The 19,578-nt window shown below is 36.0% G+C and overlaps 1 protein-coding gene across 8 annotated transcripts in view; it reads left to right on the forward strand.

The window, feature by feature from the left end:
• The window catches only part of ZZZ3 (zinc finger ZZ-type containing 3), a 107,612-nt gene that overhangs the window by 66,474 nt on the left and 21,560 nt on the right, over positions 1-19,578 (forward strand). For all 8 annotated transcript variants that reach the window (XM_047871631.1, XM_047871637.1, XM_047871636.1 and 5 more), the window contains one exon: positions 17,740-17,878. In XM_047871631.1, the coding sequence (XP_047727587.1) occupies positions 17,740-17,878 (139 nt within the window). The remainder of the gene's footprint in view (positions 1-17,739; positions 17,879-19,578) is intronic.

The following is a 19,578-nucleotide window of genomic DNA, read 5'->3' on the forward strand; positions in this document are numbered from 1 at the left end:
TTCTAAATAGCTGAGAAGCAACATTTAAAAATAGGTTTCTTTTTTTCTTTTTAAAGGAGTGGAATAGGAGTGGAGAATAAGTTTTGTTTCTCTTGATCCTAATAAAATTATTTCTTTAACATCTGATCATCACAAGTTTATTTTATAGTTAGGATTTGAAAGTATAACTGCTAAATGCAAGTGAAAACAAGCTTCTAATTTAAGAGCAATGTCAGTTTTACTAACATTTCTCTGGAGATGGAAGAGTTATCCCTACAAGTTATTTATGTTAGGAATTTTATGTTTAGTACTAAAGACCAATAAGTTAACAGCAACTAGATGATGTTGTTAATGATTTACTGAAGGTAAAACTTGCCAACTGTAACCTAAAGAAGTAGTAAAAGTAAAGATCACCAAACATTTTAAAGAGTTTATATAAGAGCACACTCTGTAAATACTGATTTTCTTGGCATCGGTCATTTTTTCTCTTAGCTATGAAAAATAAATGATATTTCTATTTTTAATATGCAGGCTATTTTTTTCTAACCCGATTATACTTTGCCTTTAGAAATTTTTCAGTCCAAGCCATGTAAGGAAAAATTTTTCTCTTATAGTTTGTAGTTTAAAAATTACGTGTATCGGGGCCCCTGGGTGCCTCAGTTGGTTGAGCGTCCGACTTCAGCTCAAGTCATGATCTCATGGTTCATGAGTTCAAGCCCTGCATTGAGCTCTGTGCTGACAGCTCAGAGTCTGGAGCCTGCTTCAGATTCTGTGTCTCCCCCCACCCCCCCATCCCTCTGTCTCCACCCCGCACCACCCCCCCCCCCCGCTCACACTCTGTCTCAAAAATAAATAAATGTTAAAAAATTTTTTTTAATTGTGTATATAACAAATAGAGACAAACCTTGTTGTTTGTGTGTATGTGTTTAACCAGAAAAAACATAAGAAGCATGGGAATATGTTTAAGTGTAAAGAGAGTTGAGGACTCATACTGTCAAATACTTAACAAAATTTTTGAGATGTTCATAAACCTCAGTTCAGATATTTACATTCAAAAGCAAATGGGTAGTCAGCAAGGTTAGTGATCCATGGAATGGGTGTAGAACATATGAGGATGTTGAGTTCCCTATTCTCACATAGCTTACTAGAAATATTACTTCTGGAACTAAGAAAAATGTTAAAAAATCATACTTTAGCATCAGAGTATAGAAATATATTTGGTTAAATCAAACCAGCTGGCTAATCTTTCCTGACTTAATGTTAAGCCAAATAAACAGTGATAAGAAGAAATAGAGCTTAACTGTCAAACTTGAGTTTTTTAAAACAATTACTGTACAGAGAAATAGTGGACTCCTATGTAGACCTCTAGACCTCTAGACCTATTGCCAGTTTTCAGGTACACAAGATAGACTCTGGAAAGAGAACGCTGATAACTTTTGTTACAGAGGTCATTGAAAGAATGAAGGACTATATTTTCAGGATTATTGATGAAACCTTTATGTAAAAGAAAATACCCTTTGAAACACATTAGAAATTATACTTCTTTCAGGGGGTTAATATACAATGAAGACTTTTTGGAAAGGGGCAAGTGTTTTGGTTTTTTTTTTTTTTACAACTGTTAGAGGCTATCAATTCCTCTTTAATTATGAATGACATATGTTTTAGTTAAAATATTGCTTACTCTGTTTATGATCTATTCAATAAAAAATGGCATTCTTTCTTTTCTGTTGCATTCTAAAATTAGTATTTGTACTTGTAGGTGAATAGAAAGAGTTGTTAAATAGGCTAATTTTCTTACTCTTCTGCTATTCAAAGGCAGGATGGGCGCCTGGGTGGCTTAGTCGGTTAAGCATCCAACTGTTGGTTTTGGCTCAGGTCATGGTCTCAGGGTTTCTGAGTTCAGGCCCCACATTGGGCTCTGTGCTGACAGCGTGGAGCGCGCTTGGGATTCTCTCTGCCCCCCTCTCTCTGTCCCTTCCCTGCTTATGCCGTCTCTCTCAAAGAAACTTAAATAAACTTAAAAAAAATAAGGCAGGGATTAAGGCTTCAGTTAGGTTTTGAGTAATTTCTGAATTTTAGGTATAGGCTAATTTTCCCATTGTATACAATCTAAGCTCAATATTGCACATAAATTAGGATATGTAAATAATTGTATTATGGAAAGAATGATGGCAAGAATCTACCAGTAGTTAACCTTTCCAAGTTTTAGTTATGCCATTCATAAAGTGGTAGTAATACCTACTTGAAAGGGTTTTTGATCTGGAATAGATATGATCATATATTGAACATAACTAATTTGTACTCTAAAGATTTATAGAAAGTACAAGTAAGGTAACACTAGCTGTACAAAGAGTAAAGTTAATAGTAGTATAGTTATAATGAGATTGTAGTGTAGTAGTGTCGATACAAGAAGTAAAAATATTTTATTTCACCTTGTGATTAAAAAATTTTTAAGTCCAGCTATTACCAAACACTTAAAAACACTTATTTAAATACACCGTGCTGTAAATACATTGCTCTAATATTGTTCCATGATTGTTAGAGTATTGTTATATGTATATATATCACAGTAAACTGTTGTCCTTAACCTTTTCCTTGCCCCAGCCTCCACATCAGAATGTATTTTTTAGGAGTATATAGCCATGCCAGGCATAGTGGTGTGTATTTTAATGCCACCACTGTGCTGGAACACTAAAATTAAAAGTCTAGAATTGTGCTTATTTAGTGACTCAAGATGGATAACCATAGTAGGTCTGCAGATTAGGTTAATTTGACAGATTTTTGCATTTAAAGTACTCTGAGCTGTTACTACTTTTAAGCAGAATAGATACAATATCTATGTTCATATTGAACAGAGATAGCAGGTGAGGATTATTTATAAATTGGTGAGTTCTAGAACCATTAGAGTGATTGTTTAGTGTGTTAAAGTTTAACCAGGAGTAACTGACAGTAAATTTGTTAACACAAAATTTTTAATTTAGTTTTTAAAAAGATTTTTTTTGTTTATTTTGAAAGAGAATGTGCGCAAGTGAGCGCATGTAGGGGAGAGGCAGAGAGAGAGAGAGAGAGAGAGAGAGAGAGAGAGAGAGGCAGAGGCAGAGGCAGAATCTGAAGCATGCTCCAGGCTGTCTACGCAAAGCCCTACATGGGGCTCTCAAACTCATGAACCGTGAGATCGTGACCTGAGCCGGAGTCATATGCTCAACCGACTGAGCCATCCACGTGCCCCTAAAATTTTTAATTTTAAAATAATTAGATGGGATCTTGTAAGTTCTGATATTTCAACTTAAATACATACGTCAACTAAATACTTTCCCTTTTGCTATTCCAAGGTAACAAAGCAATAGTGGCTATAGAAAAGATTGTAAGATTTAAAAAAATTTTATTTATTTATTTTTGAGAGCGGGGGAGGGGCAGAGAGAGAGAGGGAGACACAGGATCTGAAGCAGGCTCCAGGCTAAGAATAATTTAAGCAACAAAATAAAGTAGTACAGGTATAAAAATAAATATTTGAGTCATACTGATATGAATAAATAATTGAATGACAAAAGAAAAAAAATCTCCCAAGCAGAATTCCAAATAATTTATGTAAATATTCTGCCCTCAAGAAGAGAACCTAACTCTCCACTCCTTAAGTATGTACTGTGCATAGTGACTTCTTTTCAAAAAATACAGTATAGAAAGGGTGAGGAAAAAAGAATACAGTGGAGAAACCTGACAAATACCTCAGCCAGGTGATCAAGTCAATATTGACAGCACTAAATCATATTAACAGTATATACCCTTGGTATAACATGATAAAAATGGTACTTTACCTCTGTGTTCTCCCCAAACCCCAACCTAATAAGGAGGAAAACATCAGATAAATTCCAGTAAAGAAAAATCTATTAATACCTGACCAGTACTCCTCAAAATTGCCCAGGTCATCAACAATAAGGAAAGTTAGGTCTGAGAAACTGCCACAGCTAAGAGAAGCCTAAGGAGACACGAAAATTAAATCTAATTGGTATTCTAAAGGGATTTCAGAACAGAAAAAAAGATACTGGGTAAAAGCTAATAAATAAAGTGTAGATTTTAGATAATAATAATGTATTGATTTAGAAATTGTAATATGGTAACATAAGATTAATAATAGATAAATGGGAATTCTAGAATATATTCTTGATTTTTCAATAAATCTAAAAGTGTTCTTAAAACAACTGTTTAGAACTGCCTAGGTGTCTCAGTTGGTTAAACGTAAACTTGATTTCGGCTCAGGTCATGATCTCATGGTCATTGAGACAGAAACCCCACATCAGGCTCGTTGACTGTGCACTGGGGGTGGAGCCTGCTTAAGATTCTCTCCCTCTCTGCCTGCCCCTCCTTGCTCTCTTTCTCAAAAGAAAAAAAAATAAGTAAAACATTAAAAATTTTTTAAATAAATTAAAAATTAAATCTTACAATCTTGGGGCGCCTGGGTGGCTCAGTTGGTTGAGCATCCAACTTTGGCTTAGGTCATGGTATCACAGCTCGTGGGTTTGAGCTCCATATCACACTCACTGCTGTCAGAGCAGAGCCCACTTCAGATCCTCTGTCTCTTCCTCTTCTTGTGTGCGCTCTCACGCCCTCTCTGTCTCTCAGAAATAAACAAACATTTAAAAATATATTTTAGCTTTGGCCATCGGGAACCTATCTTTTCCCTCGTATATCCCAATAAGGTGGTGTATTTTTGGTTTTGTGTGTGTGTGTGTGTGTGTGTGTGTGTGTGTGTGTGTGTGTGTGAGCCCTTTCTTTTTCTTTCTTTCTTTCTTTCTTTCTTTCTTTCTTTCTTTCTTTCTTTATTTCTTTCATTCTTTCATTCTTTCATTCTTTCATTACAAAATACTACAGACTCTTACTTATTTCGTACCCCATTCCTAGAATTGTTTTTGGAGAATGGTGTTAGAAGCCTGTATTTGGGTATGATGTGTGCTCATTGCTACTGGGGTATGTTATTTTATTTAGCTGTCTCAGCTGACAGAGTAAGAAAATACATATGTGTATACTAACCTGTATATATACACATATCCATAAGTATTTCTATGTGTAATCATCTGTATCTATACTAAGCTAAACATGAGTTCATGTTTTGAGTCTCCTTCCAATCCATTATATTACCACTGGATTATTCTAGCTCCTCCTCTTGCTTATCTGTAAATACCCACTGCAGCACTGACAAACATGGCCATCCATCACCCATTTATTTAATTGTTTAATTCCATTATAATTTTTTTAATGTTTATTTATTTTTGAGAGAGAGAGAGAGCGAGAGAGAGAGAGAGAGAGCACACACGAGCTGGGGAGAGACAGAGAAAGAATCTCAAATAGGCTCCAGGCTCTGAGCTGTCAGCACGGAACCTGATGTGGGGCTCAAACTCAGGACGGTGAGATCATGACCTGAGCCAAACTCGGATGCTTAACTGAGTGATCCACCCAGGCGCCCCTGTTTAATTCCAGTATAAATGTATAGCAGTATTAGAATTGTTAATTTTTACTCTAATGGGAAATAACTGTCAGTGTAAGTGCTTATGTGCAGAATATTTTGCCTTTAGTCTTAGAGATGCCACTCATTTCCAAAGGTCCTAGGTTAGGACCTTTTCCTTTTTACCCCCTCAATGAGGTTTATAATACAGTTAGATCTTGTGTTTGTTTATATTCCTTCCTAGGGATTCCCTGACCTAAATGATTTTTTTTTTAATTTGTATACCTTTACAGTTCATTCTTTGTCCTTCAAAAGTTTTACGGATTTTGCCAGATGCATGATGTATGCATCCTAGATTACAGTATCCTGTAGAAAAATTTCACTGGTGATATTATTTCAATAATAATTATAAAGGTGATTTAAAAAAATCACCTTTGTATCATATTCAAACCTCTTCCCCTGAACTTCTGATCTTTTTATTGTCTTTTAGTTTTACCCTTTATAAAATGTATAATTGGAATCATAAAATGTAGCCTTATCACACTGAAGAAATTTACGTTTTAAATGTTCTTTTCTAGTATCCTTAGAAACTTTGTCTTGGAATGACCACGATTTAAGTCTAGTTCAGACTTCCACCTAATGTAACACCTCTATACTATCCTTTGATGGTGGTCATTCAGTGTCTGTTTGAACTTAACTAGTTAAAAGTTTGCAACTTTGTGAAACCTTTGCTGTATTGAGCCTCAGATTCTTCCTTAGAACTTCTACTCAGTGATGTTTGACTTTGGGGTGACTTGGAATGTCTCTTCCATTTTCTACATAGCAGGCTTTCATATCTCGAAGACAGTTTTAGTATGTTCTTTTGTATTAGCTACATTTCTTTAACTTTTTTGTGTTTCAGAACCCTAGCTGGTTAACAACTTCTGAATATACTATAGTACTAAATGTGGTGTTCAGAATGTAATCTTATACATCAGCTACATAGCTTTCTGTATTGTTTCTTTTGCCACTTTCTCGTTTATCTTACACACTGCAGCCTTATTATTAGCCTTCCAAATGCAAATGTGTTCTTATATCATCATTGTTGAAAATTTGCAGTTGCTCCTTATTGTGTTAGAGTGGTATTTATTTATGAAGGACATGTTTCAGAATTATCTGTAGAGTTTTTTTTTTTTTTTAATTTTTAAAAAATCTTTATTCACTTTTGAGAGACAGAGACAGAGCATGAGCGGGGTAGGAGCAGAGAGAGAGGGGGACCCAGAATCCGAAGCAGGCTCCAGGCTCTGAGCACTCAGCGCAGAGCCCGACGTGGGGCTCGGACCCATGAACTGTGAGATCATGACCTGAGCTGAAGTGGGACCCTCAACCGATTGAGCCACCCAGGTGCCCCTGTTTTTGTTCAAAAAAAAATTTTTTTTTTTAACGTTTATTTATTTTTGAGACAGAGAGAGACAGAGCATGAATGGGGGAGGGTCAGAGAGAGAGAAGACACAGAATCTGAAACAGGCTCCAGGCTCTGAGCCATCAACACAGAGCCTGACGCGGGGCTTGAACTCACGAACCACAAGATCATGACCTGAGCCGAAGTCAGACGCTTAACCGACTGAGCCACCCAGGCGCCCCTGTTTTTGTTTTTAAGTACAGATGCTCAAGCTGTGTCTCCTGGGGATTCTGGAAATGGAAAGTGATTTTAGAGAGTCTTATTTTGTAAAAGAGGAAATTGAAGGCCTGATAGGCTGATCTATTTGATTTTGATCATAGCTTGTCAGAATGGGACTAGAACCCATATGTCTTGGTCCTACTGGATCTACAGTTCTTTCATTTCAAGATTTTTATTTTGTGTTCTCAGCTTGCCCTAAGCTGTATTTTCTCTGTACTATCACTGTTATCTCAGTGTACATGCCACTTAACCTGCCTTTGTGCTTTTCCTTGAACTGTTTGTTCTACCTGGAATATCTTAACCTTTCCTATTGAATTATCATAAATTTTCAGAGTTTACTTGGTTTTTACTTCTTATATAAAATATTGTTTGAGTCTCTCAGGAATGATCATTCTGTTCATAACATGCTTATTCACTTATGATTAGTCAAATTTTACGTGTTTTTCTCTTGCAGTATATTAATCATTACAGTTTTTGCCAGTTTTAGGAATTGAATAGGAATTTTAGAAGCTTTCTTGCTTTTCAGGATTTACTATTTTTTAAAAAAAAATTTTTTTTTTCAACATTTATTTATTTTTGGGACAGAGAGAGACAGAGCATGAACGGGGGAGGGGCAGAGAGAGAGGGAGACACAGAATTGGAAGCAGGCTCCAGGCTCTGAGCCATCAGCCCAGAGCCTGACGCGGGGCTCTAACTCACGGGCCGCAAGATTGTGACCTGGCTGAAGTCGGACGCTTAACCGACTGCGCCACCCAGGCGCCCCGATTTACTATTTTTTTAATGTTTAATTTGAGAGAGAGAGGGAGAGAGTGTGTGGACGCATGTGTGAGTGGGGGAGGGGCAGAGAGTGAGGGAGAGAGAGAATTGCAAGCAGGCTCCGTGCTGTCAGTGCAGAGCCCAGCATGGCTCAATCTGTCATGAACCACGAGATCAGGACCTGAGTCGAAGTTAAGAGTTGGGCGCTTAACAGACTGAGCCACCCAGGCACCCCTTTTTTCCCCCACATTTAAATAAGCAACTACCACATACACACGTACACTCTCTTACCTAAATTGTAACGATCAAGATGTAGGGTTGCATGGTGATTATAGTTGTACCCTTCAGACTGGCTTACATAGTGCTATGTACAGTGAGCATACTTGGTAGGTGTTTGAATGGGTTTATATAAGTTTAAGCTATTATTACGTGTTTTTTAGCAGCTATTTCACACTTTAGCATCATAATTGAACTTAGGATCAGTTGGGAGGCTCACAATTTTCTGTTCCTGTTAAGGCAAGTTCATGCCATTCTGTACTTGTTTGACTGTTCTGTAGTTCATTTCCATACTTTCTGCTCATGTGGTTAAATTTCATCATTTCTAGTATTCTGACTTGTTATTTTTTAATCTTGATGTTTTTCATCTACAGTATTTGCTATCCTCAGCTTCATGTCATCCATAAACTTGGTAAGTTTGCCATTTATTCTGTCCCTCTAAGTCTTACATGTGGAAAAAGACCAACCTGTATGTATCTTTAGCATCCCTAAAAACTCACAAGAACATACATACCGTTATAACAGTGTTCTGTATGCAGTTGTTTAACAGCTAAAAAGTCATCCAAATAACTATTCACTTCCTATTTTCTTTTGTGGGTTTTTATTTTTTAATCTTTATGAGCACTTTCTATGTCTCTTGAATCTTAATATGCTGTGGGACAGTATTAAAGAAGTAGAAAAATGGCCTTCCTCTCAAGCGTAGCACACTACAATAAATAAGACATACATTTTATTATTTTTTTTTTTTTAATTTTTTTTTTTTCAACGTTTATTTATTTTTGGGACAGAGAGAGACAGAGCATGAACGGGGGAGGGGCAGAGAGAGAGGGAGACACAGAATCGGAAACAGGCTCCAGGCTCTGAGCCATCAGCCCAGAGCCCGACGCGGGGCTCGAACCCACGGACCGCGAGATCGTGACCTGGCTGAAGTCGGACGCTTAACCGACTGCGCCACCCAGGCGCCCCAAGACATACATTTTAAAAACTAGTCGGGTAGGTGCATCTAAAAATTACTGCCGGGGCGCCTGGGTGGCGCAGTCGGTTAAGCGTCCGACTTCGGCCAGGTCACGATCTCGCGGTCCGTGAGTTCGAGCCCCGCGTCGGGCTCTGGGCTGATGGCTCGGAGCCTGGAGCCTGTTTCAGATTCTGTGTCTCCCTCTCTCTCTGCCCCTCCCCCGTTCATGCTCTGTCTCTCTCTGTCCCAAAAATAAATAAACGTTGAAAAAAAAAATTAAAAAAAAAAAAATAAAAATTACTGCCTTCGGGAATATACTATCTGGTGACCTAGAGCCAGGATAGCCAATTTCTTCATAAACCATACAGATTATTATATTTCACACAATTTCTTTTTGGAAGTAAGGTCTGTGAGAGAAAAGCCATTAATGTGTCATGAGTAGACATTGTGAAGTAGGGGAAACTTATCCCTTATATCTTCTTAAATACCTTCCTCTCTGAGAGCAGTTACGTGGCATACTTTTTGCTATGGGCGGAGCTGATAAAACCCAGGTATCAGATAGGATTCTCTATGAAGAAAAGAATGACTTGATGCTGTATTTATGAATACAATATGAATGACTTCATTTCCAACTCAGAAAGAATGTGAAATGAGTGACCAGAATTTTTTTGTATTTTATTATTTAATTTTAATTCCAGTATAGTTAATACAGTGCTGTATTTTCAGGTATACAATATCATGATTTAACACTTCCATGCATCACCTGGTGCTCATGATGCCTAGTTCTCTCATTAATCCCCATCACCTATTTCACCCATCCCATCACCTGCCTCCCCCCTAGTAACCATCAGTTTGTTCTCTATAGTTAAGAGTCTGTTTCTTCGTTTCTCTCTTTCTCTATTTTTCCCCTTTGCTAATTTGTTTTATTTCTTAAATTCCACATATGAATGAAATCTTTGTCTTCCTCTGTCTTATTTCACTTACCATTATACAATGACCAGAATTGAACAAATATTTTATAATCCTAGAATTTGGCACTGTGAAAAAGCTTTTGCAATTATGTACTTGGTCCATTTTTCTAATTTTGTAGCTGGGAAAGCTAAGGCCTAAGGTTTAGTGATTTGAGGAAAATCCCACAGTTTCTGATAGAGCTGTGATTTGAACCAGGACTCCTGTGTGAATATTAAATAAAGTTCTAAATGTAGAAGTGTTCCCTCTGTAACATCTTCTTCCTAGAAAACTTTCCCTTTTAAAAAAAATGTGCAGTTTCTTGTGCATGTAACAGTAATGAAATATTTACATACAGATATGGAATAATTATGAAATCAAACAGTTTATAATTGTTTAACCACAATCCAGGTTAAGAAATACAATATGGAGGCACCTGGGTGGCTCAGTCAGTTGAGTGTCTGTTGATTTCAGCTCAGGTCATGATCTCATGGTCATGATCCCATGTGAGTCCCACATTGGGCTCTGCACTGGGGTGGAGCCTGGTTAAGAGTCTCAATCTCCCTTCCCCCCTCACCCTCCCCTGCTTGTGTACTCTCTCTCATTTGCTGTTTTAAAAGGTTTTACCATTTAGGGTGTATCCCTAAATAATAAAATTTAGTTAAGAAAAATGTTTTTAATGTTTATTTATTTTTGAGAGAGGGAGAGACAGAGTGCAAGCTGGGGAGGGGCAGAGAGAGAGGGGGAGACACAGAATCCAAAGCAGGCTCCAGGCTCCAGGCTCCGAGCTGTCCACACAGCCTGACACGGGGCTCGAATTCACAAACCGTGAGATCATGACCTGAGCTGAAGTTGGACGCTCAACCGACTGAGCCACCCAGGCGCCCCAAAATTTCGTTTAGTTTATGTACCACACTGCATGTACTCTTTTGTGGTATGTTTGTGATATTGATCTGGGTTGATTTACATAGATGTACTTCGTTCATTTTCTTTGCTGTATAGTGTTCCATTGTATATCTAAACCACAGTTTATCCATTCTGCTTAGATGGACATTTGGATTATTTATGGTTTGGGATCATGAATAGGTTATAGGTCTGCTATAAATATATGCCTCTGTGTATATTCAAGAGTTTCTTGAAGTAAGATACCTACATATGGGATATCTGGGTCTTGGGCGTATGTGCATCTTCAGTGTACTAGTTAATTATGAACTGAGATATGCTAGTCCATTCTGAGAGGGCTGTTTACTTCCTTTTCACCCTTATTCCTGGGGTGTAGCCCTTTAGGATCCAAGGCCAAAGCATAGGCTTGTTTCCCAGGGCCTCTACCTTTGGTAGGTCCTAGACTCCCTAGACTCTGTGTGTCTTACTTTCTTGTATGTTTGGTAATTTTTAAATGTGAGCTTTAATTTCTTTGGAAAACTCTTAATGGGTTATCTTTGAGGCCTGGGGTAAAGATGAATTCATCCAGAGAAGATCGCATTTGCTTCTGTGGGTATCTTGGTGGGGGATGGGTTTGTATGCATCAGTCCAGAAGCACTGCTTTAAACAATAGTAATGGTTCTTTAAGGCCACCCAGGTGATATGATTTGGACTGTCTTATGGTAACAGCATTTTGTGGTTGAAAATTTTATCCGCGGCTTTTCTTAGTCCCAAAGCAACTTTTCTGTGGGATGGGAGTGAGGGGTAGATGAGCCTGAGGGAAGAACATCTCCTATTAGACTATCTGCCTCAGTGGCTTTGATTTTTGTTTCCTGGGCAAGTGAAATACAGAAAATTGAGCCCAAGCTTACATGGTCCAGTACCTGCCATCAAGGCAAAAGCAGATTTGTGCTGTTTGACACTCCTAATTTGTGCCTTCAGTTAGATTTTGGCCTGATAATAAAAAGTCTTAGCATCTTAACCGTTCTTCCATGATTTTAAAATAAACGGTACTGTACATGATTTTTTCTTAACTTGTCTTTAATTCCGGGTTTTTAGTTATTTTCAATACAGAATTGATCTTTGTACTTGGCAAAGGCATATTATCAGAAGCTGAGGTATTTCCGTCTTAACACAGAATATCATAAAAGGTTTTTTGATCATCTAATTTTCATAGTGAGAAATCATTTATGAATTATTCAATTTTTGCTTTTCTGTAGTTTCAGTGTTTGAAACTCTTCACGAAGGAAGAGAAAGTATCACAGCTTTTGTTTCACTAAATTGATAATTTTAAGATATGTATGTTCTGCTCATATCAAAATAATTTTTGTTAAATTATGTATGTGTTGAGCTCAGTATTTTGCAGAAAGTAGAAATACCTCACTTGATTGAAATGATGGTGTAGAGTAAATTGAAGCATTTTCCCTTAAATTGTTTTATGCTGGTAAGTTGTTAGGATGGAATTTGTTACCATTTAAAATTGCCTGATTGTTATTCCTGAGAACTGATTCATTTTATATAGTTTTTATCCTGTTGAAAATAATATCCACTGTATGTCTTGTTCTTCCTCTTGCTCTTACTTCCTCCTTGCTCACCAGTGCACACATGTGAAAACATTGGTTGGCTTATAAGTTTTTCTATACTCCTTTCCCTTTTCTTTGTACAATTTAAATGAATAAATTTATTTTTAAATCAACTTCCTTTAGTTTTTTCAGTGTTTAATCAAGTTCAATGTTCATAGGATAATCAAGTTGTTCTTTTTCAGTAGCAAAGCATAATGAATAGCTTCTCCGTTACTCAGTTTTTATTTAGAAAAGATATAAAAGTTAGAAAAGCTAGGATAGTATGCCCTTCAGCTAAATTCATCAGTCAACAGCTTAACATTAAAAAAATTTTTTAATGTTTATATTTGAGAGAGTGTGGGGGAGAGGCAGAGAGAGAGGGAGACACAGAATCTGAAGCTTGCTCCAGGCTCTGAACTGTCAGCACAGTGCCCAATGTGGGGCTCAAACTCATGAGCCGTGAGATCATGACCTGAACTGAAGTCATGTGCTCAACCGACTGAGCTACCCCAGCGTTCTTTAGCTTAACATTTTATAATATTCTCTCCCTTTCTCCCTTTCCCCTCATGTTCCCTCCCGTCCTATGTACTATAAACTTTTCTTTCTTTTTCTTTTTTTTTTGGTGAGCCATTTAAAAGTATATTATAGATTCATTACCCTTACACTTCAGTATACATCTCCTAAAAATTAGAATATTTTCCTGCATAACCTTAAATACCTTATTATACCCCAGCAGTCTGGCATTGATGCAATAAAATGATATAATTTATAATCCATATTTAAATTTTTTCCATCTATCCCCAAAAATGTCCCCTGAAATGTCCATTTTTTCCTCCTGTGAGACCTAATTCATGATCGTATGTTACATTTGATTGTCATATCTCTGCATCTTTAATCTAGAGCAAGGCCTAGCAGACTTTTCTTTGGAGATCAGCTGTACTTTGCAACTATTCCACTCTGTCATTGTTGCTAAAAAAGCAGCCATGGACATTATGTAAACGGATGAGTGTGATTATGTTCTAATAAAACTCTGTTTATAAAAACAGGCTAAAGGCTGTAGACCTCTTGTCTAGAATAGCTTTCTATATTTTTTTGTCTTTAATGACACTATTTAATGACTGAACAATCAGGTCAACTTTTTGGCAGGATGCCCCCCAACTTGGGTTTTTAAAAATGTTCCCTCATTATTTTTTTAAGATAGCAAATGCCATGCAACCTTAAAAGTTGTTTCCACAATAGAAATGGAAATCTAATTTCTTGGGAAAGATTCTCGTTTAGTTGAAAATAAAATCTTATTCTTTCTTCCTTTGTCTCTCTTAAAGTGTGTATAGAAATTGGACATTAAAATGAAACTTCTAGACTGCTAATTTCTTGGTATTCTCTTGTAGACACCAAAAATTTTACCTATATATACTCTTTTATATAAATGTGTTATATTCACAGATGTAAATAAAGAATTCAAGAGGGCTTGGATAATGAACGGTAGTGAAATAACTTAGATTTAGAATTGAAGAGTATTTATATTTTAGTCAAATATAATTCCATAATATAAAAGCTAAAGTTGTCTTATGTTGAAGACATGCGACAATAGAATTAACAATTCTTTGCCACAGGTAAGCCTACTATTTTTAGCACTGGATTCATTTTTAGAAATAAATATTTTTTGATAGATTTAATACAGAGTTGTCCTTGTGGGAATGATGTTACTATATTTGCATTCATACAAAAGTATATACATTTAAAAAAATCATTCTACAGATTACTTTGTTGAATGAGTAGCAAAAGTGTGAAAGTAGCATGTTTTACTGGAATTAAAGAGTGTGAGTATTTTTAGTGCTTGAATTTCCTTTAAATATCTGTATGAATATCTGTGGTGGTTGGGTGCTATACTGCCTTCATTTATTAGTTTTGACTAAGACAATGTTTTTCTTCATATTGTGCCTTTATCACAATTTGATTCTTGTTTGACTCTTGACCCTGTAAAACAAATCTGTCTCCTTTTCTGCATAGCTGTGTATTAAATAAAGATTGAAACAGTATTCTACTGGAGGATTTAATTTCTTGGCTAAATATTCTTAGAGTCTTTAACCATTCTTTACCTCACATCTCCACAATAAATGGCTATATGATCTTGACAGATTACTTACTCTGTGCCTTGGTTTCCTTATTTGTAAAATAGAGATAATAGTACCTATCTTACAAGTTTATAATGAGGACTGTGTTATTACACTTAAAATACAATGTCTGGCTTATAGTATACATTCAGTAAATGTTAGACACTATTGTTATTTCTTATTCTATACTTTCTCATCCATCTTGTCTTTTCATGAACCTGTTTGTCTATCGTAAAGCAGAACTGAATATAGTAAGAGGGATGATCTGACCAGTCCAGGAGGAATACAATGGTAACATCCTCCATTAAGTTGAAGTTTTCTTATTTTAATTCATTGTGGAGAATTTCAGACTTACAAAAATGTAGACTAGTATGATGGACCCTCACATACCCATCCTCTGTCCCCAACAAAATGGCCAATCCTGTCCATTCAGTCCTATATAGCTTTTTTTCTCCCTCTTTGGTGTAATTGTAGCTCCTCTGTTATACCTAAAGTCCATGCCCGATTTACTTCGATAATTACTAAAGCTTTAGCATCTTTTTCTCTTAGTAAATAATTATGAAATTAATGAACAAATGAATCCTGCCTTGATTGATGTCTGGATCAGCTTCCAGTAGTTTGTTTTTGGAGGTTAAGTGGGTGGGTAGGTGGGATTGAAAATATGTTTGCTTGTATCATATTTTTAAATTTTTTTTCATATATTTTTTTTTTAAAGATGTCACCCCAGGTTTTTACAGTTCCTTCCATTTCTGCATGGGGATATATGTGGTAATCTTACTGGTAAAATCTCTGAATACTCTAGGAAATAATTCAAATTAGGTGGACTAGAAGACTTGAATTTACTATTTTCTCAATATTTCTTAATTTTCTTAATATTTCTTAATTTTACTTAATCTGGATTTTAAGACTTTTACCAATGTTTATTATAGGCCTTTCAATTTGATAATCATTTTATCTTGATAAAAGAGAAGAAAATAGAGGTTGAAGAATTATACTTTGTCATCTCTGTTGAAATATTTTTTTTAAAGTCAGAGTTATTGTGGAATACTTTAAGTACACTAAAAATTGTTAACAATTTATAGGTTTCAAAGAGAGGCTTTCTTCCTAGTGGCAACAACTGACTATAGCACTTTAAAAAAAATTTTTTTTTAGTGTTTTTATTTATTTTTAAGAGAGAGAGAGCAGGGGAGGGCAGAGAGAGGGTGAGGGAGACACAGAATCTGCAGCAGCTCCAGGCTCTGAGCTGTCAGCACAGGGCCCAAAGCAGGGCTCAAATTCACAAGCCATGAAATCATGACTTGAGCTGAAGTCACACGCTCAACCCACTGAGCCACCTAGGTGCCCTGACTGTAGCACTTTTTTTCAAGCCTGTGCTTATTTTTTCTATAACTCTGTTCTTGTTCCTTATTAATTGTTAACTGTGCTTTCAACAGTTTGCTGAAAATTTAATAGGCTCATAGCCATTTTTATATTGATGATACAGAAGTATGCAACTCTTGCTTAAAACAGAGATCATGTTATAGAGACACCATGAGAAGTCTTCGGTTGTTCACTTAGTGGGGAAGGACTTCTGAAGTTGAAGTATGGCAGGCAGTTCAGAGTATTGTAGAGCGGATAGGTTCCAGTACTCAGCTCACTACCATCACCTTAAGATTGAGCCTGGGTGAGCCTGCCTGATGGAAACAGCCAGCATAGGCAGGGTTTGTATGCTCCATACATTTCAAAGCAAATGAGGGCTTTGTGAAAGTGAGTTTAGACTCCATATCTGTAACTTATCCAGGAGTGACTTAGTATGGTCCTTGCTTTCTAACTCAGTTCTAACTTTTCAATGAAGTATCTTTAGCTTCAGAGGAATTTACCCTTCAATGTTAGCAGTTTTTACCTTAATATAAACATTTCAAGAACAAGAATAACGTATGTTTTTTAGGCAGGGCGCTTAAAAAGTGTCCTGGTGAAGAATGTCATGTTGGAATTATGCCATGGCTGTGAATCTTAGAATTACATTGTCTTACCTTTGAAATTTCTGCTAGTTTGCAGACTTCTGAACTTAAAAGAGACTTTGGTTGCACAGAACATCTGTTTATTCATTTGTTCAATCAAAAAATATTTATTGATCATCTATATGCTGGGAAGTGTGTTGCACAGTGGATAAAACAGTGAACTTCTCAGATGTGTTTGCCATTATGGAGTTTACAGTCTAGTGGGAAATGGAGTGAAATTTATTTGAAGCCATAAAGAAAATTATGTTTTACTTACACGTTAAGGACTTAACCACTTAGTTTGAAGCAAACTTGGAATGACTTGTTCTTGATTGTTTTTGCACAATGTATTCGAACATTCAGGATTTTGGGGTAACATTTCCATATGTATGTGTATCAACATGTGAAAATAGACATCAGTCAGAGAAGCAGGACAATTTGTACCAAAAAGAGAGAGAGAGAGATAAAGAGAATTAACTAGTATACACATACCATCGTGAGATTTCAGGATAATGACAGACAGTAGATTTGTCTGGGTAAAACTATATGTCAGTTGTGCTAAACAGACCTTTGTAGATAGGGAGTAAATATCTTTAAGGCCTTTCTTCTTTAAAAGTGTTCAATAGTTAAGAATTGCCTAGAAAGTAAACTTCCTGTGTGGGAGTATAATAAACGAGAACCATGACACCTAAGATCATATCTGAATTATTTGACAGTTTCCTGTAACTCTGGGCAAGAAAATGTACTTCGGATTCCTTACTCCCAACAGAGTACAACAGAGGGGCTGGATTTGCTGATTCCTCCTAGTGCTAACACCTTATGATTTTATTTTATTTTTATTTAGCAGTTTCCTAATGACTTTGTTGGAAAGTCAAGATGCCTTCTTATTTTCTTTACTTGTTCAGGTTCAAGAATTAAAAACTTAAGATGGGGGAATAAGGCTTTGCTTTCTCTAACTGATATTTTCTGACTAGGTACTTCGTAACTCAGGAAGACCTCATTTATTCCCAGTAATATGTTTTACTAAACTCTTTCAGGTAACTTTAAAAAGACTGTGTGGCTTAATAGTAGATCATGGCTTGAACTCAGTTTTTAATTTATTGTTGTTACTAGAAAATTTTAGTGAGGTATTTTTCTTTGTCTCTGTAGTTATCAGAGACTGTTACAGACGATTGCTGTACTCGAGGCTCAGCGTTCTCAAGCAGTCCAGGACCTTGAAAGTTTAGGCAAACACCAGAAAGAAGCACTAAAAAATCCCATTGGATTTGTGGAGAAACTCCAGAAGAAGGTATATATTAGCACTGTTTTTGAGCACTGTTACTGAGAATATATTTGGTGATAACTTGATTTATTCTTTTAATATGGGTAAATATTTTTTAAGTGTTTCATTTTTTTCCCTTCTATACCTAACCATACTACTGAAGGCAGGATGATGCCCCCCCCCACCCCCCCGCCGAACACACAAAATATACCCCAATGAAAATAGCTGGGAACTTTAATTGAATATTTATGTTAGGAACTTGTTCTATTGCCTAGCCATTTTTAGGATCTTTTCCTGTTACCTTTCCCATCTTTGAGAGTATTCCTTCTTTCATGACTTCAGGATTAATAAAGTGAAAAGAAAAATTACTTTAGGGTTTATTAATTGCTTTAAATATAAGTTACTTTTGTAATTTCCCTTGTAATATGATAGAAAATATTTGTGGTAAGAACAAAAACTATTTTAAATGTCTTTAAGGTTATGGTTGCCGAAGACATGAGGATAAGATACAAATTTTACTTAATTTTATAATGTCCTTTATTTTAGTGTAAAAATTCCTTTCAATTTTCTCTTTTCCTTAAAACAGAACTTTCATATTTAACAGTTAACCATTTGAAAGTGATTCAAGGTTTTATCACTTTCTTGTATGTAAATATGGAGATAATTTAGATGTGCATTTATTACCATAGTGTGTGTCTTGAATTAGGGACCCACTGATTGTTCAATAAATTTGAGAGGTGTAATATTAATCAGCATTGTATGAAAACATTAAAACTGAAAAACTATGAAAAAGATTCTTCTTATTCACCTTAACAAAAAAACCTATAAAGTATGACCACTGTAACATAGTTATTAGTTACCAGTTTTTAATGAGTCACAAAAAGTGGTCTACCAGGTGTTGAGGGAACAGCCCTGGGGACTTTGTTTCACTTAGTTGCATTAATTTATTATTTGGATTTCTCTAGCTGTATTATTCCTTGGCAGTCATTACTTTCTCTCCATGCTTCAGATCACTGAATATCATCATGTATATAGAATCTGTATATTGATTTGCTAAAATTTCTAAACTTTTTAGGATCCTGTTTGCCCTCTTTGTATAGTGAGTCCACTTAGGTGTTTATTGATTCTGCATTGCCATTATTAAACATTTGCTGGTGCAAAAAGATAGAGCACTTACTGTGGTTACTTAAAATTGATTCAACTAAAACAGACGGTGATAGAAAAGTAAATATTAAAGATTTATTAAACTTGATCTTACTTTATTCATTTTCCCTGCTGGGCAAAAATATGCAATTATGCTTATTTACTAGATTTATAGGCAGTCAGTTATTTGCTGGTTCTCCATTTCCAGGTATAATTTAGAACTGAATTTCCTTTCACTTTATCTCAGAAGCAGAGATGGGATATTGACCATCTTAACAATTTTTTATCAAAGTGTACAGAATTACATTAAATCCAGACACTTGAACAATTATGACTTACATTTCTTGCAAAGAAGTTTTTCTGCTGGATTTAATTTAGAAGTTTGATTTTTCCTTTTTTTGTGTGTGTGTTTATTCATGTATACAAATCTTCCTCAACTTAGATGGGGTTATGTCCTGATAAACCTATCTTAAGTTGAAAGTATCATAAGTCGAAATGCATTTAATACACCTATTCTACTGAACCTCATAGCTTAGCCTAGCCTACCTGAAAGGTGCTTAGAACACTTACATTAGCCTGCAGTT

This window comes from Prionailurus viverrinus, chromosome C1 (genome assembly GCF_022837055.1).
Source record: "Prionailurus viverrinus isolate Anna chromosome C1, UM_Priviv_1.0, whole genome shotgun sequence".
NCBI lineage: Eukaryota > Metazoa > Chordata > Mammalia > Carnivora > Felidae > Prionailurus > Prionailurus viverrinus.